The following is a 21,861-nucleotide window of genomic DNA, read 5'->3' as shown; positions in this document are numbered from 1 at the left end:
CGCAACCCAGGTACATGCCCTTGACCGGAATCGAACCTGGGACCTTTCAGTCCGCAGGCCGACGCTCTATCCACTGAGCCAAACCGGTTCCGGCTAATTAAACATTTTAAAAGGTTTTATTATGATAAGAACACTTAATATGAGATCTTAATATTTTTATGTGTACAAATGTAGTATTGTCATCTATAGGTACAGTCTTGTACAGTGGATCTCTGGAATTTATTAATCTTGCATAACTGAAATTTTATACTCATTGGTTAGGGAGTCCTCATTTTTCCTTTTCTCCAGCTCCCGACAATCACCTGTTTGTTAAAATGGATTTCCAGAATGTTCTGGCAACTATTCACACAAACTGTTTGTAGTCATTATTTGTCTGGACCACTATACCAACCCTATCTCTATCTTCCCTAAGGTGATATGCATGGGATAGTCCTGCGGGCGAGGGGTTGAGTTAAGGAGGTGGAGAGTTTCTGCCTGACATTTTCACCCTGTGTATGTATTCACTTTTAAAATGGTGAGGATTAACAACAAAACAACAACAACAACAACAAAAACCCCACTTTATATTTTTATGGACACCCTGATAATCATTTTTGTAAACTCTCCCTTAGAAGTATTTAAGGTATCTAAAATCATTGATTGCCTGCCTCCTGCACGCCCCCTACTGGGGATCAAGCCCTCAATCCAGACAAGTGCCCTGACCGGAAATTGAACCAGCCACCAATCTTTCCGTGCACAGGACGACGCTCAACCAACTGAGCCAGGGCTAGGGTATATATAACTTAAAGCAGTGATGGCGAACCTTCCGAGCTCGGCGTGTCAGCATTTTGAAAAACCCTAACTTAACTCTGATGCCATGTCACATATAGAAATTTTTTGATATTTGCAACCATAGTAAAACAAAGACTTATATTTTTGATATTTATTTTATATATTTAAATGCCATTTAACAAAGAAAAATCAACCAAAAAAATGAGTTCGCGTGTCACCTCTGACACGCGTGTCATAGGTTCGCCATCACTGACTTAAAGCCACCAAGTCAAAAAGAATTTCTCTCACTTCACCAATCTCTCCCCACATTTTACCCCACTTTCATTGTACTCATAGCATTACTCACTATGTAGTATTCTAAAAATATTGTCTTGTTTGTTTCTTTCCTGAAAGATATGGATGTGTGTCTTATTTGCCACTGTATTATCCTTGAGGGATCAGACAGTGCCAGGTATACAGCTCAAGAAATGTTGAATTGCCCTCACCGGTTTGGCTCAGTGGATACAGCGTCTGCCTGTGGACTGAAGGGTCCCAGGTTCCATTCCGGTCAAAGGCATGTTCCTTGGTTGGAGGCACATCCCTAGTAGGGGGTGTGCAGGAGGCAGCTGATCGATGGTTCTCTCTTATGGATGTTTCTAACTCTCTATCCCTCTCCTTTCCTCTCTGTAAAAAAATCAATAAAATATATTTTTAAAAAAGAAATGTTGAATTTATAAACTTTAGAGAAAGTAAAAACCTCTGTATATTTGTGGAAGCTGGAAGAAACCTTGGAGACCACTCTTTGCCCAACTCCAAAACCATTTGACAGCTTGAGGAATTGAGGGCCAAAGAGCTGAAATGACATGCCAATGCCATACAGCAAATTAGCAACTACTTTCCCCAGTGCTTTTGTATACCTCACTTGATTTTGCTTTCCCACTTTCCTGGTGCACTGGCAGAATCCTTGGGCAATGATGGGGTCTCTAAAAATCTCCTTGGGACCAAAGGGAGGATGGATGAGTGAGTGGCTATATTTGCCTACATCCCCAGGAACAAGCTGTAACTGGATACCTTCCCTTCTTTCAAAGCAAAGAATACCCAGGACACCCGAGCTTCTCTGCGACCACACCCACAGTGGCTCCCCTGGGTGGGGGACACTGTAGAGCTGTTTCCCTGGGATTAAGGTCATTATCTAGTGGACTCACAGTCCAAAGGTTGATCCAGGCCCTGCCATTAAACTGCTGGGTGACCATGGGCCACGCAAGCTACCTGTTCCCTCTGGTCTGTGGAATGGGTGGGTATGGTGGGCTAGGATCTCTGAGGTTCTTAGTTTACCTACTGACCCAGTCGGTAGGAGCTATGCCAGCGGCTTTGACTACTGGAATAATAGACTGTTCCAATAAACCTTTCGAACCCAGGAATGAATGCATTAAACTGCTGGAGGTGGGCAAGGTATTGGAGATGCCAAACTGCTGGGAGTTAGGCTTCCCAGGTCATAAGGGGAGGTCCCGGGTCAAAGGTCCGGTTCCAGTCAAGTTGGAGGAAAAAAATGGTCCGCTCTGAGCTGGGTCCTCCAATCACGTGACCAAACCTCCCGAGGCGGAGCTTCAGCGCCGTGAGGGGGCGGAGTTTGGGACCTCCAACGGGAACGCGGATGCCCTTCCACCGCAGCCAATCAGCGCAGGGAGACGGTACAATTTAAACACCCCATCCTTCCACCTCCTCCGCGGAGACCTGTCCCAATAGCGATTATAGACAGTGCGGCCGCTCGCCCCGCCCCCAGTCAGGGAGGCGGGGAGAAGGGCGGGCTTTCCCTCCCGCGTTCGCCTATCACGGCGCGCGGCCAGGGGAGAGGCGGGCGGCGGCGCCAATCAGGGCAGCAGCCGGTGCTCCGTGCAGCAGTTGGCTACAGTTGTTGTAACTTTTTTCGAAAGCTGCGTTTCCCGGGAGATCCCAAGCGGTGACAGACCGGGACCATGGGTAGAGGTATGTGCCCAGATGGCCAGAGCCTGGGCGGCTGCGGTGGGAGGTCGCGCTGGAGGAGGGCCTGGGTGGCGGGAGCGGCGGCGGGGAGGCACCCTCCTGCGGGCTGCTCCCACGGGGCGCGGGGACGGGGTAGGGGGTGGGGGATGGGGGTGAGGGTGGGGGGTGGGAGGTGAGGGACGCTGCGGAACCTTCCTTGCCCCGCAACCTACCCCCTCCCGAAGCATCCAGAAGCCCCTCCAGCTCCCGTGCCTCGGTTTCCCCTCTCTCTAAGTGTTGGCACCAACTGACCTGCCTCTCCAGAGGCGAGGGATCCAGATGTCAAAGCTCTTTGGAAATTAAAGCGCAGGTCACCCCCAGGGAAGGGTTGTTATTCATGATAAAGACGGGTGAGGGCGAGGCTTTGCCCATTTCGGGGCTCTCTCTCGTTGGGAAAGGAGGTGACCCCGAGGCGAGGGCGCGGGTCGGTAACCCACATTGTGCAGAGCGCATCGGAGTGGACCGCATGGCAGGTGCCTTCCTTCCCTCCGCACGCCCGGAGCCAGCTCTGCGCAACGGGGGCAGGGGGCAGGGACCCGCTGGCCCACTTTGGGGTGAGACGGGTCCCCGGGCACCTTTCGGGGCGGCTCTTCGTCCCGCAGCTGGTCAGGACTCCTGCCCATCAGGGAGGCCACGGGAGGCGATGTCCCTGCCCGGAGTCCTTCGCGCACTTGGTTCGCTGTCAGGACAGGAAGACCCACGTTATGCGGCAAAGTGACCTGCTGGTCATTTCCAGCTGCTGTGTCTCCTTCATGCAAAAACTTGAGCGTGACGTTTGACTAGCATTATCATTTTTAAAAAGTAAGCTGAGGTTTTACATTTTTCTCAATATCCCAAGGCACTGCATTTTAAGTAGGAATTTGCCTTAAATGCAGTATGCTCCCAATAGCAATAATAATGAATAAAATAAGGATTCATTCAGCAAATATTTATTGGGCCCCTTTGTTTTCAGCTCCTGCACCCAATTGCATCATTTACTCTCCCAGCATCCCTCTAGGGTCTTTAGGGACAAGACTTACCCAGATTCTGATTTAAAAATGAGGCACAGTGAACTTCAAGTTAAAGAGCTTAATAACTCAATCCACAGAGGAAATTAAGATGAATATTTTTCCTCAGAAAAAAAGTGTTAAGCATCTAAAAGTATATTAATAGTATCTGACTAATTTATCTGACAAATCTTAAAGGTATGCTTTCCTGAGTCATTTTACCATCACAGCAAAATAATGTAAACTACCTATTTTTACACTAGTGCATTAAAAAAAAAAAATAGTTTGCTTTAACTAATCTATGGGGGGAAGTGGGGCAAAACTAAGCACTTTGCCATTGAATTACTTAAATACTTAATAATTACCATTAAAGGCCAGGCACTTTATTATCTCAGTTAATCTTCACAAATTGTTATTTCCATTTTTAAAAAATATGTTTTTTTAATTGATTTCAGAGAGGGAGAGGGAGCTAGAAACATCAATGGTGCCCCTTACTGGGGCATGAGTCATGACTACGAATCTAACCCTGATTCATAGGTTGATGCCCAACCACTGAGCCACACCGACTGGACTGTTGTTGTTTTCAGAGGTGGAATCTGAAGTCCAAAGTCACTGTCTAGACCAGCCATGGGCAAACTATGGCCCATGAGCCGGTTTGAAATGAATAAAACTAAAAAAAAAAAAAAAGACCGTACCCTTTTATGTAATGATGTTTACTTTGAATTTATATTAGTTCACACAAACACTCCATCCATGCTTTTGTTCTGGCCCTCCGGTCCAGTTTAAGAACCCATTGTGGCCCTCGAGTCAAAAAGTTTGCCCACCCCTGGTCTAGACTCTGGCCATGCTGCCTTCGCTGGTTCCACTGTACCCCTCCTACCATGGCAGGCTTACACATCACCTTGTAGTTTATTGGTTAGTGATTCTCACTGTCCCACCTGACCCCCACATTAGTAGTTACTTATTTCATAGGCTACATTTTCTTGCAAACTATTAAATTGGGTATTTGGCATTGTAAATATCAAGTTATTTACAGCCCTTCAAATGAGGAGTCCGTTGTTGTTTTTCTTCTAGAAAAGTGGTCTTTGTTTCAAACTTGCAGTTCACTTGGACAGGCTTGCTGGGTTCAGACACCAGGCAACTCCTCCCTGGTTTTGAAGTTTTGCAATCACGTGAATATTTTCCACCTTGAGTATGTTTGTCTGAGGATCAGTCCATTTCTACTGCCACTGTCAGATGGCCGCCTGATTGGCCTCCCTCTTTTCACTTTTGCCATCTCCAGTTTATTAGCCCTCAACTGCTAGAATGGTCCCCAAGAACACAGGTTTTGATCATGTGACCTTCACTATTTCCCCTGCCCCCAACTTCCTCTTTGCTCTTAGGATCAAACCCTCAGTCCTCACCATGGCCTCCAGGGCCCTACTAAACACCCCTGTCCCCACTGTGCTCCATCGGCCTCTATGTTCACTGTTGTGTCCTTACCACAGGGCCTGACACAAAATAGGTGTTCAATAAATGTTTGCGGAATGAATGCATTGCTATGTTAGTGTCTGAGTTCCATATATATTCTTCATTGCAAAGTGCCCTCCTATAGCAGAACCGGGTTCAGAAACCTTAGGCAAGTGAGGGTTCTCTTCCCTGAGCCTCAATTTCTACATCTGTAAAATGGGCATAGTACCTTCTCATAAACGGTTGGGAAGGTTCAATGTAATAATGCCTCATTATAGGGCCCAACTCATAGTAAACAGTCAAGAAGGGTTAGCTCGGGTTAGCTCTTCGTATCACTGCTGTTGAATACTGTTTCTAGGAGAGCTAGGAGTTTCTGCTGATGGGTGTATTTGTTATAAGTATTATGTTACAGTGTCTAGGTAGGAGAGCTGCAGAACTGAGAGGAGCAGGGTGCTAGATTGTACTTTAATGTATCCCCCGCACTTGCCTAAAATAGACAACACTGTGGCCATGAGGATGTGTGTGGAGGGTGGGGGTTAAAATACTGTGTGAAGTGGGTAAGGTGGTCCGAGCAGCTGCTCTCAAACCATGCTTCCCGAGAGAGCTTGGCAACTGCAAACCTCTGCCCTGCCGATGTGACGGGCACTGCCTTAAGTGACTCCTCCACCTGGTGTCAGAGTGTCTGTCCCTCTGCAGTCCTCTTTCACTCCCCGCATGGCCGCTTGGTGTTCAAGTGGGCAGCGTTAGTGATAGGGAGAGTGGGGGCCGGATGGGATGGGGGAGGAGTTCCCCAGCCCTGCTCTGTAGGATGCTAAAGCCTGAACTGGTTTGAGAGGCTTTTCCTGAGCTGGGTGCTGCCATTTAATCCTATTCAGTCTTATTTCTCTCAAGGAGAGGCAGCTACTTAAAGTGACAGTTGGTTGTTGAATCTGTGGATGTTGGCAGGAAGGTGCCCTGGGTGGGTTGTGGGATTCAAGGGTCTTGCTTTTCATCCAGGAGGACACTGAGGCTGAGACTGGGAGAGGTAGGTGACCATGGTCACAAAACACCCCGGGCCTGATGCCCTGAGAGAAACCCAGTCCTTGCCCCCAGGTCATGACCCAAGTAGCCGGAGTGAGCTGCCCCCAGGTGTCTTGTTTACATCTGACTTTGCACAAATACAGGGACTCTTTGGCCTCGGGCCCTCAAACCCTGATGACTACAGTAGAGGGAGACAGGGCGGCGCTGAGCTCTGCGGAACCAGACACCACAGTTCCTGGAACCCCTTTCCTCATGGGGAGGGGGGTGGGGACAGGAGCCCCTGGTGACTTGCTCAGGGACCCCTTCTGCAACGCCATTTGCTCCTCCCAGCTGTAAGTTCCTCCTCTGTAACCCCCAGGGGTCGTGGCTGGGAGTGTAGCCTCGGGGGTCAGCTGCCTGGAAATCCATGTCTAGTTCTGAGAACTTGGGCAACCTCCTCAGTTTTCCCATCTGTGAAGAAGAGATAATAGTATCTACCTTCCTGGCGTTGGTGAGGTTTGAATGAGATAGTGTCTATGCAAGAAAAGCACCCAGCAAACTTCCCGTTCTAATCCTGGCTCTCTCCCTCTCTCGCCCGGGTTTCTCTCCGTCCAGTCCTGCGGCCCTGGGCAAGCCCCTCGCCTTCCTGAGCCTCAGTGCCTTCACCTTAAACGGGTTTGCCCCGGGACCCGCGCCCCGGGCGCGCGAGAAGGATTACGTGCCCCTTTAAGCGCGTCGTGAGCCCGGGCGCGGGCACCGCTGCCGATCGCGCCTGGCACGGACCGGTCTCCCAAAATATCCGGGAGCCAGCGAGCGCGGGAGCCGGGCGGAGGGCCGGGCTGTCATCGCCGGGCCCCCGCCCGGTCCTCGGCGAGTGGCTGAGGACGCGCGCGAGGGGGCGCGCCCGAGCCGGGATTCGCCGCGGCCGCGCGGCCGGCCCTGCCTCCCTCCCTGCGGAGGAGCCTCGCGGCGCCGCCCCTGCCAGCCCCTCCCCGCGCCGGGAGCCGGACGGTGGGCGGCGGCGAGCGGGCGGGCCGCGGAGGAAGCGCCGCCAGCGCCTCCCTCCCTGCGTCCTCGGTCCCGGGCCGAGGGCGCGCGGGTGCCGGGCCCTGCCTCGCAGGCCATGGGGGAAGGGGGCGCCGTGGGGCGCCGCCGGCCCTTCCCCGGGGCGCCGCGGCGGCGCTGGTGGCGGCGGCAGCAGCAGCAGCAGCGGCAGCGGCAGCGGTGGTGGCCGGGCCGCGGCGGCGGCGAGGGCGCGGGGCGCGCCGCCATGGGCCTGGCGGGGCTGCAGGTGGGTGTGTCGGGCCCGGCCGCGCGGGGGGCGGGCGGCGCGCGGGGCCCGGCGGGAGGGCGACCCGGGCCCCGGCCAGGCACGGCCGGCCGGCCCCTGCCTCCCGGCGGTGCGGGCGGCCCATCGCCGCCGGGCCCTCGGAACATGGCTGCGGCGGGAGGCGCCGTCGCGGCGCCCGGCCCGGCGGCCCCGCTCCCCGCCCCGCCGCGCCCTGAGCGCCCCCTCCCCCGCTTCCCCCGGGTCCCCCTCTCCAGGCAGGAAGATGTCCAAGCCCCGCGCGGTGGAGGCGGCGGCGGCGGCGGCGGCGGCGGCGGTGGCAGCGACGGCCCCGGGCCCGGACATGGTGGAGCGGAGGGGCCCGGGGAGGCCCCGCGCCAACGGGGTAAGCAGGCACCCTCCCCGCACTCACTCAGCGCGCCCCGCCGGCCCCGCGCCGTGAGCACGTGGGCTCGCCCCACGGCCCCCGCCCGCCGCCCTGGGGCTGGGATGCGGGCGGGACGCCAGGCCGGGCAGCTTCCTTCTCTGTTGCCTGCCTGGGAGTGGCGTCCACACCGCTCCGCCATGACCCTGGCAGTATCTGACCTCGGAAAAGTTTGTGTCTTTATGGCACTTCCACCCCGAGACCCAGCTCCCCCGGAGGTGGCTGCCTCCCCAGGGGCGCGGGGCCTCCCGGGGCCTCGCGGAGTCGGTGTTTCCTGGCTCACCGGGCGGAAGGGCCCTCGCAGGGTTCCTGGGGAAGCTCCTCCTGTCTGCTTACTCACCAGAGGCCCCTCTCCCAGAAACACCAGCAGGGCCCTGGGCCGCCCTGCCAGCCTGCCCACCCGATGCCATTTGCAATGGAGGGATCGCCCTGAATGTGCTGGCAGTGGGCCCTGCTTTTATTAGCTCTCCACCCCCACCCACCCAGATACCCCGGAGAATCCTCCCACCTGCAGGCGGCCCCAGGTCCTGGGAGGCTGCTGGGCGGCTTTCATTTGAGAGGAGCCAGGCTTGGGCACCCACCAGGCTCGGACAGTAGTGACAAGTCCTACCAGCTGACCTTGGGGCCGGAAGTGGTTAATCAGGTTCCCTGAAGCCTGCAGCTCCTGCCAGAGTTAGCCCCGATCCCCTCCCCGCAGGCCTTTCAGAGTCCCCGTTGGTTTCCTCTGGGCCATTCCCACCCGAACTTCCCTGCTGCTGGTAGGTGGACAGCTGCTTACGTAGACCTGTGTGCCCAGCTGGCTCTCCGGCTGGCCAGGTGTCCCCTTAGAGACCAGAGTTAGAGACCATATGTGGCCAACTCGGACTTGGGGGATTCGCACCCTTCCGCTGCTCTCCCGGGTCCGGCAGCCCTGCTTTGGAGAGATGATGTCGTTGGGTTCTTTGTCTTTTGCGGTCTGCTCGTTCCTTCTCCGCTAAATGCTGTGGGGTCTTCTTCTTCCAGCCTCTCAGAATACGCATTTGTCGTTTTAGGAGAATGTGTTTACCGGGCAGTCCAAGATCTACACCTACATGAGCCCGAACAAATGCTCTGGAATGCGTTCCCCCCTTCAGGAAGAGAACTCAGTTGCACATCACGAAGTCAAATGCCAGGGGAAGCCATTAGCCGGAATTTACAGGAAGCGGGAAGGTAAGCCTGGGGAACGGCCCTGCTCTGACCACAGCGGCCTGGGCCACAGAAGCCTCTCTCCTCCGTAATTATGCATCTATATTAGGTTTTTAATCCAGCCTTTACATACCCAAGTGGGAAAGGAGCCACATTCTGTCTTGCTGCTAAGAAACGTAGACACAGGGAACCGGCGGCCCATCCCAGGGCGTGTGCCCTGTCGGCCTAACAGGTTCTACTGCTTTCACAAGAGTTGGCGCGTCCTTCGGGCTTGATTATCTTGCTGGATTGCAAAAATAATGCCCCTGATTTGCAAGGGAAGAGGCTCACAGGTGCCAAATGTGCAGAAATTATGAGTCTGGCTTGTTCAGAGCAGCCGCTTGCAGGCCTGACTGTTGTGTGAGCACCAGGCCCTGACTTCCTTCCCTTTCATGAGCTGGCCTTGACCTCATTTCTAAAGTTTCTTTCCACTCAAGCGTTCAGAGCTCCTCTCGCGCGCAGCATAGTCTGCAGTGAGTGTAAATACTGAACGAGAAAGGTATACGGTCCGTGAAAATTCTGTCTGGACCCGCAAAACAAGCCGAAATCCTGCTCTGATCCAAATAGCCGCTTTCCACGTGGCATTGGGGAGTGTGAGAATGTCCCAGTTCACCATGCTCCCTTCTAGTAACAGTCGCCTTAAAACAGCAGAACTCTGACCACCAGCAGCTCCATGTTAACAGAAAGTACCACAAGTGGTGGGTTAGCCCAGCCTCTGGTGCCAGAGCTGAGAACCAGGGGCAGGAGCCAGCCTGTCTTTTTTTTTTTTTTTTTGTAAATATATTTTTGTTGATTTCAGAGAAGAAGGGAGAGGGAAAGAGAGATAGAAACATCAATGATGAGAAAGAACCATTGACCGGCTGCCTCCTGCACGCCCCCCACTGGGGGTTGGGCCCACAACTAGGGCATGTGACCCTTGGCTGGAATCGAACCTGGTACCTTGTAGTCCACAGGCCGACGCTCTATCCACTGAGCCAAGCCAGCTAGGGCGCCAGCCCGGTCTTGATCCATCCCAGTGCACAGGGCCAGGCTATTTCATTGCTCTTCAAATGACCTGGGTTCTAACCCTCACCTGCCACTTAAATGGAGGAGGCTTGGGCAGATGGCTCCTCTTTTCCGAGCCTCGGTTCTCCCATCTGTAAAGTGGGAGAGTGGCTACTCTGAAGATCAGTTAAAGCATGGATGCCAAAGGGCCTTGTGAAATGCTCCCTCCGACAGCCCTTCCTCTGCTGGACCTCAGTGTCCCAGCCTGCTCCTCCCTGGATAGCCAGCACTTAGGGTAGCAGTGGCCACGTAGGGGTGGGCGGAGGGGCTCTGTCTACATGCGGTCAGCCTGTCTCATGTCCCTTCTGGAATGGGGCACGAGTACATGGTTCTCAGTGGTGACACACACACAAGCAAGCTTGTTTGGCTCACAGTATCACTAAATGGCAACGAACAGAATTTGGGGCCAGATATACCTAGGAGGAGACCCCCAAGGCCAGGCTCTTATTCTGGATTTTCAGCCTTTTTTCTGCCTTGATGTGACAGCTGGCGTTCATGGGCTCCCTGCACTCCTGGCCTCATCTTCTCTGGTTCCACGCAGAAAGGCCGATAAGGGAGCAAGCATGGCCTGGAGGGGTTTCGATGTGTATATTTTTTCATCACCCCCAAAGAAACCCAGGATTAGTAGTCACACCCCATTCCTCCCTCCTCTAGCCCCAGGCAACTGCCAGTCGACTTCCTGTCTCTGGATTTGCTTGTTCTGGACGTTGCCTGTAAATGGACTCATATAATACGTAGCCTTTTTTTTTTTTTTTTTTTTTTAATACGTAGCCTTTTGTGCCTGGCCTCTTTGCCTCAGCATTTTTAAGATTCATCCACGTTGTCGAGTGGATCAGTACTTTATTCATTTATGTGACTAAGTAATATTCCCTCATGTGGCTCGACCACATTTTATTTACCATCCACCAATTGATGGAAGTGTGGCTTGTTTCCATTGTTGGCTATTATGAATAAGCTGCCATAAACATTCATATACAGGTTTTTATGTAGAAATGTTTTTAATTCTCTTCATAGATGCCCAGGAGTGGAGTTGCTGGGTCAGATGGTAACGCCACGTTTAACTTTTTAAAGAACTGCCATGCTCTTATGCACCATTTTACATTCCTACCACCCACGTATTATTTACTTTAAAAGAAGTTATTTATTTTATTGTTGAGAGTATTACAGATGTCACCCCTTATTTTTTTAATATTTCCACTTATTTATTTATTTACTTTTATATATTTTTATTGATTTCAGAGAGGAAGGGAGAGGGAGAGAGAGATAGAAACATCAATGATGAGAGAATCATTGATCGGCTGCCTCCTGCACGTCCCACACTGGGGATCGAGCCCACAACCCGGGCATGTGCCTGACCGGAATCTAACTGTGACTTCCTGGTTCATACGTCGATGCTCAACCTCTGAGCCATGCTGGCCGGTATAACTTACTAATTTTAGAGAGAGGAGGGGAGAGAGAGAAATATCTACTTGTTCTTTCACTTATTTATGCATTCATTGGTTGATTCTTGTGTGTGTTCTGATTGGTAGTCAAACCTGCACCCTTTACATATCAGGACAACACTCTAACCAACTGAGCTACCCAGCCAGGGCAGTCAATTATAGCTCAATAAAGCTGAGAAAAGTACAGAAGACCAAAAGCTCTGCCCAGTGTTTCTGTCAAACAGTAAAGCCATTCATGGACACCGGGCTTAACAGGCAAGGGCACACACCCATGACCCCGGCTTTCTCAAAGCCTGTCTTAGACTGCAGCTGAAGGTCTAACGGGCGTCTAGAATAAACCTCTCTCTCTCCCCTCTGCCTGCAGAGAAAAGAAACACTGGGAACGCAATACGAAGCACCATGAAGTCCGAGGAACTAAAGATCAAAGACGCCAGGAGAGGTCCCCTGGCACCTTTTCCAAACCAAAAATCCGAAGTAGCAGAACCTCCAAAAACTCCGACCTCGTCTTGTGATTCCTCCGGTGCAGCCATCGCCAAGCAAGCCCTGAAGAAGCCCGTCAAGGGCAAGCAGGCGCCTCGGAAAAAGTAAGCACCTCCCAGAGCGACTCCCCGCCCCGTGGTGCGCGGCAATTTGGTTTTCTGGCCTCGGGGAGCTGGTTACGGGTGAGCAGGCCTCCCTCCCGGCTTCACTCACACTGAGGCTCACATCAGCCTCTCTCACGCTGAGGCCACACCCCTTGAGTCACCCCCCAGAGACCCCATCCTTTTGCCAGCATCTCGGTCTGCCATATGTCCAGAGCTCAGGGGCCCTCCCCTCCCCCACGTGGCGCCCCCTTCACCCCTCCAACCCCCCGCAGAGAACAGCCTGCTTCTGATACTCTCTGAGGCCCCCACGGGCAGGTGAGCCTATAACCACAGGCTGCGGTGCACACAGGTGTTTAAGCGACCTGGTTTCCAGGGAGCTGCCCCTCAGGAGTTGTGTGCCCCCCTGGGTGCCAGCTTGGTTTTCTCTTCTCCCCAGAGCTCAAGGAAAAACGCAACAGAATCGCAAACTCACAGATTTCTACCCTGTGCGGAGGAGCTCCAGGAAGAGCAAGGCCGAGCTGCAGGTAGAGTCCCGTGGTTTTAATTCCAGCTCTTGGTGGGGGTGTGGGGGGGGGGCAGGGCTGCCCAGTGGGCAGTCCTCAGCATGTGGACCCGAGCTTTCTGTTCGTCTCCTGGGGCAAGTCTCTGCCTCTGGCCTCAGTATCCTCCAGCATCTCTTCGCCTAGTGGATCATCATTACACTCGGTCACCATAGGGCTCGGTTAAGATGCCTCTGGGAAGGGGCCTCGGAGCCTGTGGCACGTAGGCAGGGAAAGTCGGGCGTGACCCTGATGGCAGCTTTTCCAGGGCTTGCTGGCAGGGCCATTGAAGCCTGGCACCCTGGGGGAGGCCGTGCACGCATTCAGAGTCTGGTCTGTCTGCTTCCCAGAAGGTCCCATGTTGTGTCTCGAGGTGGTCAACGGCGATGGCTTGGGAGCCACTTACTGGGTGTATCACCTCTGGCCAGGAACTTAACCACTCTGTGCCTCGGCTGCCCTGTCTGTAAAATGGGGTAATGGAGCATCTTAGGGGGTAGCTGGGAGGATTAATCACCTTAACACACACAGAACAGTTAGAACCAGGCCTGGCACACAGTAGGTGCTGTGCTTCCCCAGCCTTGTCCCTTCCCAAGGCTCCTCTCTGCTCTTTGCCACCCAGCCATGGTCCCTAAGCCCCTGTGAAAACCGGCAGGATGGCCAGCTGGGCTGGTGCCTCCGCCCGCTGAGTTGGCAGATGCTGAGCTGTGTGGCCGTCTAGTGGGTCAATATTTGATGCAGTGGGTGTGGTTACTGCCTTTCTGAGAAGGAAAGCCGGGCGTGCTCTGGCCCTGCAGCCCACTGGCTGCTTCCCTCACCCTCCACTCAGGGGCCCCTGAGCTGAGGAAAACTGGGACTGGCAGCCCCCCTGCTCTCTCACCCCAAAGCAGCCGGAGGGCAGAGGGCCTGTGCTAAGGATTGCCACCCCACTGAGTGGTGGAGGGCCCCCGGGCTGCCATAGCCCCTCCAGCATTTTTCATGTTCAGTCTCTAGGTACAGAGAAGGTCATTAGTATTTTTGCTGTCTCTCTCTTTTTTTCTTTGAATTGATGAGGCTTCATTTAAAAGAAAAACAAAATAAGGGGTCCGTTTTCCCCTCCGGAGAGAAGCTTTGGCTTGATTTCCCGAGAAAGGCAGTGTCTTTCCGCCAAGAAGGGGCTGTTGTAAGATGTTCGCCTGCAGTGAGAGGCCGTGCTGGGTCACTGTGAAAGACAGCATTGCAGAGGGCAAGGCGGTGCCAGGCCCAGCACGCAGACGCCTCCCCGCCTCCCCGCCTCCCCGTGCGGTCGGAGCTGCAGTGTGCCCACATAGGGAGGCCCGGGCTGCAGGGTGGGGCAGCCACGTTGGCCTTAATAAAAACAGGGGCTTGTCTCTCCGGGGGAGTGAAGGCTGCAGTGGGCCGGGCTGTGATGCCTGTCTGCTGAGCCGGGCACCAGGCGTGCGGAGGGGAATGGACGCTGGCTTCCCCAGAGCTTGGCTCGCAGCAGGTAGATCGGCTCAGTCACCGGACCGAGAGCCACGCGGTGTCCCTCATGTTCGCATTGGCGCTGCTGAGCGAACACCGAGGCCAGGTGGTAGCTGGCCGGGCGGTGGGCCAGGGTGGTGTCTTGCCCTGCCTGCCCTTCCGGGCAGCAGAACCCGGGGCCCAGGTGGGTGAGCCATAGGAGAGGGGTGTGGGGAGCCAGGGGTGAAACAAACTAACAGCCTGGCAGCCACGTCATTGAGTCTGAGGACAGCGTGGGCAGGGCCGGTCCAGGGTCCAGGCAGGAGGGTGGGAACTGGGCCTCGAGACATGCTCCGAACCGCTTATGGCTTCGCTGTGGCTGGTTGGCCTGGCTGTGGGTGGGGTGACAGCCAGCACTGGGGCAGGGACTGCGCTGGTTGGCAGTGCCCTGGCTTCATGCCCAGCCCAGCCCTGGGCCTGCTGTGCACACGCAGCTTGCCGACTCCAGTTCAGGGATGGCTCCTCCTATTCAGTCTGTGGGCCCAGGAAGCCTCGACCTGGTGGTTTGTGTGCCCCAAACCGTGCAGCCTCCAGAATGAAACTCAGTCTCCTTGGCTCTGCCTTCAGGGCATCGAGCTGGTGCCAGTTTTCCTCGGCTCATCTCCCTGGTGCCATGTTCCCCCACGGCAGGAAAATCCCCCGTCACCTGCCCATGTTCCTGCGAATACTCCCACTGACTCAGCCCGCTGTACCTCTCCTCCCTGGGCTGCACGCTTACTAACTAATGATTCCGCGTGGTGTGTGTGTGCGCGCGCGCGTGTGTGTTGTTGCTTTGAGAGCTTACTAATGTGCCAGGCACTGTTCTGGGCCAGGAGATCCCACAGTTAACCAGCCCAGTACTCACGGAGCTTAGGAAAACATAACCAAAAAGCAAGATGACTTTGGCCAGCACATGTACATGAATAAACTAAGTAGTTTGATAGTGCAGCCAGGCCAAGGCTCCGTTGGCCACAGTAGTCGGGAATTTCTCCGAGGAGGTGCCTTGTGAGCAGGTCCCGGGAGGAAGGGAGGAAGCCAGCCAGCTAAATGGACCGGGAAGAGGGTACTCCAGGCGGGGGGATCAGCAAGTGCAAAGGTCCTGAGGCAGGAACAAGCCTGAGCTTCTGAGCCACGGCCAGAGTGTGGAGCGGGCGGGGACCTGCAGAACCTCACGGGCCATCGGAAAAATGGGTTCTATCCCGGTAGCCGTGGGAAGCTACTGAAAGGCTTTTGTTTCTTTGTTTGGGGATGATTTGAGGTTTACAGAGGAGTGACAAAGATAGGACGGAGGGCTTCCATAGACCCCTTCCTCACCTCCCCCCCCCCCCCCATACATTTGTCACACCAGGGACATCGATGTGGGTGCCTTACTACAGGGGTGGCTAAGAGCAGTCTACGGTTATTCATTACCTATTGTGTAATTTTCCACACGAACAACTGTATTGTACTGGGTACACTACTATTTAAAACTTTTCCTGAAGGCTTTAAGCTTTAAGGTGTCCCAGTTAACATTTCTAACACCCCCCTGTGGATGCCCCGTGGAGAGGGGCAGGGGCCAGGGCAGAAGCAGGAGACTAGGGAGGCCAGCAAGGCGGCTGCAGAGGGGCCTGGATGAGCACCATGTGGCTTGACCGCCAGGCAGCGGTGGAAATGGAGAAGAGCTGGGTCCCGGGCTGTCCTGGGTGCGCACGTGGGGGGGGCGGGTCTTCTGAGCTCCCAGAAATCCCTCCTAAGGTGCAGACACCTGGTCTTGCTCACCATGGTGTCTCCAGCACACAACAGACGATCAGTAAATCCGTGTGGACTGAGTGACCAGGAAGGTCCCGGGTGGGCTGCAGGCGGTTCCGCTGGGAGGGGCTGGGCTCCGCTGCAGGTGGCTGCTCCGCTGCCGGCACAGCTTCAGTGGGTGCTGTCCTGTGCGGTGGGCTGGGGCTGCTGGTCTGGCTCTGACAGGTCCCTGCAGCGTCTTTCGCACGGACAGACAATGGGGACCAGGAGGGGGCGGCCCTGGGGACAGGTGAGCCCGAACACACCCTCTCCTCTCCAGCTCCTCCATTCAGGGCGTTGACTTTGGGGTGCAAGGCCTTTCTCACCCATGCCCCGTCTGATAGGCACAGCTTCCCGTCAGCCCCAGCTGACTTTGTATCAGTCAGAGTCCTGATTTTGGATGTCGGCGATCTAAATATTTTTTAAAACACTGCATGGCCCAAACAGAACACAGCCACACCCCGATTCTGCCTTGGGCCTTTTCTGTGTCCCTCCTGGTCCAGTGGAGCCCCAGGTGGCAAACTGTCCACACCAGATGGGCAGTGAGGAAAGGATGGGGGTGCTGGGGGGCTTGGGCATCCCCGGGGACCGATGTCATAGAGGCCGACTGTGGGTGACCTTGTGCTGTGGCCCCGCTGGGTCCAGAGTGGCCTGGGAGGAAGGCTGACGCGCCCCGTGTTTTCTTCCCAGTTTGAAGAAAGGAGAAGGCTAGACGAATTGATCGAAAGTGGAAAGGAAGAAGGCATGAAGGTAAGGGGGCGGGCTGTGGGCAAGGTCAGAGTGGCGCCTCACTGCTTCAGTCCTTTCGTGGTTACTGGCTGGTGGCACTGTTCGTTGGTCGGGGGCCAAATGCCAGAACCGTTGTCAAGGGTGCGACTCATGGGGAAACAGAGCGGACTCTGTGAAATGTTAGCCCAGGGAAACGTTTTTAAAATTATGGTGAAACACGTATAACATAAAATTTAGGATTGTAGCCATTTCAAAGTGCACCATTAAGTGGCATTGAGTGCACTCACAGTGTTGTGCACTGATCACCCCTGTCCACTTCAGAACCTTTTTATCTTCTCAAACGGAACCGGAAACCCCGTCCCCGTTAGCAGGTGCGCCCCAGGCCCTGGCACCCACCAGTCGGCTTTCTGTCTCTGGACCTGCCTGTGCCTGACCGTCCTACAGACGGGATCGTAGAATAGGGAGCTGCTGTGTCTGGCTTCCTCCATTTAGCACCATGTCTGGGGAAACTTTTAAAAGGAGAAACGAATACATTTTTCCTTAACTCTGTTTTCCTGGGAAGTGGCAATGCCCAGGAAACTTGCTTTTCTCCTGGTAAATTTTAAACACATTTGGGTGGATGAGAGGAGAGGAACTCTGGTAGCCAGACAGGTCTGGGCTGGGATTCAGGGGCTGAAAGCTGTAGTCTCCACCCACCATCTAGGGCAGCCATGGGCAAACTACGGCCCGCGGGCCGGATCCGGCCTGTTTGAAATGAATAAAACTAAAAAAAAAAAAGACCGTACCCTTTTATGTAATGATGTTTACTTTGAATTTATATTAGTTCACACAAACACTCCATCCATGCTTTTGTTCCGGCCCTCCGGTCCAGTTTAAGAACCCATTGTGCCCCTCGAGTCAAAAAGTTTGCCCACCCCTGTGCTAGGGAGATCTGGACTGAAGTTGGGGCCCTAAAGGAGAGACTCAGAATCCTGGGTCCTCCTGCTCCCCGAAGAGGCCAGCTGCGTGGACTTGAGTCCGTGCTACACCACTTCCTAGCCACATGGCCTCGGACGTGGGTCTGCCCCCTCTGAGCCTCAGTTTTCTCACCCGCAAAATGGGGCAACGCCCACCTAGCAGATTTCTCAGGAGACAGGTGACACGGCTTTGCAAATGGGCACAAGGGAACCTTCTGGGTGATGGCTCGTGGTGATAGTTGCACCCCGGTGTACATCTTAATATACATTGAACTAAACTCCGAGGCATACCTCAAGAAAGCTGTTCCGATGAAGGTACAACCCCCAGGCCTCCTGAGCCGGCCTCGCACCGTGGCACCTCTGGCTGTTACGAACTAACCCTCTCTGTCATCACCCAACAGATTGACCTCATTGATGGCAAAGGCAGGGGCGTGATCGCCACCAAGCAGTTCTCTCGGGGCGATTTCGTGGTGGAATACCACGGGGACCTCATCGAGATCACCGACGCCAAGAAGCGGGAGGCTCTGTATGCACAAGACCCCTCCACCGGCTGCTACATGTACTATTTCCAGTATTTGAGCAAAACCTACTGGTAAGTCCATGAGTGCTGCGCATGGCAGAGAGGATGGGCCGCGCGGCCAAGGCCAGGAACACCTGGTTCTGTGGCGCTGGCTTCCTGCTGAGTTCTTGCCTTTTCTCAAAGCTCTGAAGCCGCTCTCCCCCACCCCCTTCCCATCTTCCAACTCGGGGTGCAGACGTGGACTGGCCACGCGAACACTGCTCCGAGGCTCACCTGCCTCCTCCTCGCAGGGCATTGGCCAGGGCAGCTCTGGAAATGGCTGGCTGCTCCGCCCTCCAGACGGCCCGTGCAGTGGATTGCTTTTTGTTGTGGGTTGTTTCTTAATAGACTGTTTTTTTAGAGCAGGTTTAGGGACCAGCAAAACTGAGTGGAAGGTACAGAGAGTTCCCATACTCCCGCCCCCCCCACGCACACGCACGGCCTCCGTCATTCCCAGCACCACTGACTTGTATTCATTTCTTGATTGTGCCGAGCTCTACAGTTGCCTCCCGAGCCTCCACAAAGAGCCCTTTGCGTTCCTGTCTCCGCCCACCCACTGCCTGGGACACCCCACCCGGTGCCTCTCTAGGCACTTAAGATTTTTTTTTAGTTAAATTGTTTTCCCAAAAGGCATGGCCATAAATTGACATCCTACCAGAGTTGAGAGCACGTGTGACTCTGGCTGCGTTCAAAAGCCTCTTTATCAACCTAATCATCCTCTGTTGCCCTCCCTCCCCGCCAGCGTGGATGCAACTAGGGAGACAAATCGCCTGGGAAGACTGATCAATCACAGTAAATGTGGGAACTGCCAAACCAAACTGCACGACATCGACGGCGTGCCTCACCTCATCCTCATCGCCTCCCGCGACATCGAGGCGGGGGAGGAGCTCCTGTACGACTACGGGGACCGCAGCAGGGCCTCCATCGAGGCCTACCCCTGGCTGAAGCATTAACCGCCCGCCTCCCCCCTCCAGTGGACAAAGTGCCCTCAAAGGGAATTGATTTTTTTTTTTTTTCTACACACACTTAATATTAGCAGATTACTTCAGATGTTTTTAAAAAGTATATTAAGATGCCTTTTCACTGTAGTATTTAAATATCTGTTACAGGTTTCCACAGTGGACTTGAACAGATGGCCTTATATTACCAAAACTTTTATATTCTAGTTGTTTTTGTACCTTTTTTGCATACAAGCCGAACGTTTGTGCTTCCCGCGCTCGCTGCATGCAGCCAGGCTCCGCACAGGTTTCAGAGGAGAGATTCTTCGGACACGAACCAGGACGCGGGGGCTGCGGAGCCCGGACTCTTCCCCGCACCCCGACGTCCGAGCACGCACCCCGATGTACGAGCAGCACGGGCGGCCAAGGAGACGCCCGCTGCCTCCCGTCGGCCCCCACGGGATGCTCCCAAGCTCTTGTTGTCCTGCCGTCTGGACAGGCGCACACGGAAGTGTATGAATCTTTTTTAAAGGGTTTCGCAGTAAGTTCGTCTTCCCCTCTGCTTTCTTGAAAGCTTGCTGACCCGGTGCCCGTGGGCAGGGGCCGGGCCGAGGTTTACTCTTCCACGGGCGGCCGCGTGTGCGGCCAGCGTCAGGGCGGGGAATCAGCAGACGCGGGCAGGGAAAAGCATTGCTCAGCCAGCCCGCCAGGGCAGCGCCTCCCGAAACTGGGGTAATTCTTTATAGAAATGTGAACACTGAATTTATTTTAAAAAAAATAATAAAAATCATAAAAACACAAAAGGCAAAAAAAAGAAAGAGAGAAAAACCACAGAAAACAACTTACATGTACATAGGTCATAAAGTGAGTGGAGTGGCTGCGTTTTTTTCTTTTTTCTTTTTTTTCTTTTACTTTGGGTTTGGTTTTTCTGTTTGTTTTTTTATAGAAGAGATTTGAGATGGTACTCTATTCTAATAAAAAATAAAGTTTTGTAGTGGGACCAGAAATTACTTATCCAATCCTCCCCCCACCAAATAGCCACCCTCACCCCCACCCTGACCCGATTCTGCTGGGTTGAAAGGTCCAGACCTGCTGTCATGCTGTTTGTCAGACCACCCGATGTTCTTCCTGCGACACGCAGACCGCGCAGCCGTGAACCAAGGGTGAGCCCGCGAGCCCTGGAGTGCAGGCCCCACCCCAAGGGGAGGGAGCAGGTGCAGCACCCAGGGATCAAGGCTAAGGGTACAGTTTTCACCTCGACTGTGACGATTGTGACGGCAGGAGGTGTAGGTAGCTGCCCCCTCCCTCCCGAAGGGGGACTGATTCTCACTCTCTCCACCTGCGGTCCAGGGGGCCTGGCTCTGGAACCACCACCTGGGGTCTCCGGACCCCCTGGTCCCCGGTAAATGTGAATGGAGACAGGCGTGAGAGCCTGTCCTCAACTTTGGTGCCCCCCAGCCCCCACCCCGCGCACCCCAGCCTCACGACGGTGCTACCTAGGAAAGTCTTCCCCCCCGCCCCACACTTGCCTGGTCAGTGGTCAGCCAATTGGAGGAGGATCCGACGGAGCGTGTCAATGTGAAGTAAAATGTCTCGGTTGTACCTGTTTGTGGTTTAGCTTTGTATTTAAAAAACAAAAGGAAATAAACTTGAAAATTATTTGTCATCATAAAAATGAAACAAAAATTAAAATATTTATTGCCAGGCGAGGCCACCTGTGTGTCTGTTTCTTCCGAGTGCAGGTAGGAGCTGAGGGGTGGGTTTTCGGGCTTTTGTAGGAGGGGCACACCCCCCTCAGCCGTCAGTTTCAGTGCCGGTCCCCCTGGGGGACAGTCGCTTCATTTGTAGAAGGGGTCACGGAGCCTGAAGCTAAGTTTGTGCATCTTGGGCCCTTACAGTGACGGCGCCTGGCACACCGTGAGCACAAACTTGAGCCTGTGATTGTCACTCGTTTCTGAGATCCTGGGTTTGATGTCAGGGACCAGCCGCGCCTGCCTCGTGCTGCAAGTCCCTCCTGCCAGCCCTCCATGGGTTGTTGGTTCGAGTAGCGGAGTGGGACTGTGGGTAGTGTCCTTGGTTTACAAGCAGAACTCGGCTTCCAGCACCGCCTTGGAGAGGTGGTCAGCCGGTCCCCTTGGACAGACCCCGCACTCTCTCGGAAGCTTGTCTGAGTGGGAACCGCCTCTGCCTGCCTGCTCTGCAGGGTGTCCTGGGGGTCCACTCCATGGATTGTTACAGCCTCGGCTTGGAGGTCAGCTGTGCAGTGGGGGCTTGGGGATGTCAGGCTTGTGGAGGATGGATCTCGGCTGGACTCCACACTCGGTCCCAGGAGCCGCCCCTCCCCCCTCTCCTCTGCTCTCGCTGTCCCTTGGTCTGGCCCAGGTGGTTCTGAAGTCAGGACTCAGATCTGTTTCCCAAGTTGGCCCTCACCCCAAGGTGCAGGGATTCCCCCCACCACTAAGAGGGGAGCACCCCGTCAGGGTGGCGGTGGCATACGGAGTTGGGGCCCCGACCTGAGAGTGCTGAGATGGCATTCTCCACCAGACGCGTAAACGTTGCTGACTTTTCTCAGGAAGCCAAGGGGTTGAGGCCTGGGCTGGGAAGTCTGCACCTGGGCTCAAGCCCCTTTTCCACCACTTGAGGGCTGGGACCTTCGCCAAATCCCTTAGCCCCGCAGTGCTGGGACCCAGGGGTACCATGGGA

The 21,861-nt window shown here is 54.6% G+C and overlaps 1 protein-coding gene across 5 annotated transcripts; it reads left to right on the top strand.

Moving 5' to 3' along the window:
• The first annotated feature begins 7,213 nt into the window (after window positions 1–7,213).
• Window positions 7,214–20,867, top strand: KMT5A (lysine methyltransferase 5A). Of its 5 annotated transcripts, XM_036353318.1 has the most exons (8): window positions 7,445–7,497; window positions 7,752–7,879; window positions 8,950–9,106; window positions 11,972–12,191; window positions 12,628–12,715; window positions 16,667–16,726; window positions 18,063–18,253; window positions 18,963–20,867. In XM_036353318.1, the coding sequence occupies exons 2-8, from the start codon at window positions 7,760–7,762 to the stop codon at window positions 19,171–19,173; spliced, it is 1,047 nt and encodes a 348-aa protein (XP_036209211.1). In that variant the 5' UTR covers window positions 7,445–7,497; window positions 7,752–7,759; the 3' UTR covers window positions 19,174–20,867. The 5 variants fall into 5 exon arrangements, with proteins under 5 accessions (XP_036209212.1, XP_036209210.1, XP_036209211.1 ...); XM_036353317.1 differs by lacking the exon at window positions 7,752–7,879 and having other exon boundaries at window positions 7,217–7,497; XM_036353320.1 differs by lacking the exons at window positions 7,445–7,497; window positions 7,752–7,879 and adding an exon at window positions 11,721–11,862 and having other exon boundaries at window positions 8,969–9,106.
• Window positions 20,868–21,861: the final 994 nt, after the last annotated feature.

This window comes from Myotis myotis, unplaced genomic scaffold (assembly GCF_014108235.1).
Source record: "Myotis myotis isolate mMyoMyo1 unplaced genomic scaffold, mMyoMyo1.p scaffold_m19_p_20, whole genome shotgun sequence".
NCBI classification, from domain to species: Eukaryota; Metazoa; Chordata; class Mammalia; order Chiroptera; family Vespertilionidae; genus Myotis; species Myotis myotis.
This window is presented reverse-complemented; position numbering and strand designations above follow the sequence as displayed.

Coding starts and splice junctions, on each gene's coding strand:
- KMT5A (XM_036353317.1), top strand. CDS start 7,330: ATGGGGGAAGGGGGCGCCGTGGGGCGCCGCCGGCCCTTCCCCGGGGCG. Junction 9,107..11,971: donor AATTTACAGGAAGCGGGAAG/GTAAGCCTGGGG, acceptor CTCTGCCTGCAG/AGAAAAGAAACACTGGGAAC. Junction 18,254..18,962: donor TATTTGAGCAAAACCTACTG/GTAAGTCCATGA, acceptor CCTCCCCGCCAG/CGTGGATGCAACTAGGGAGA.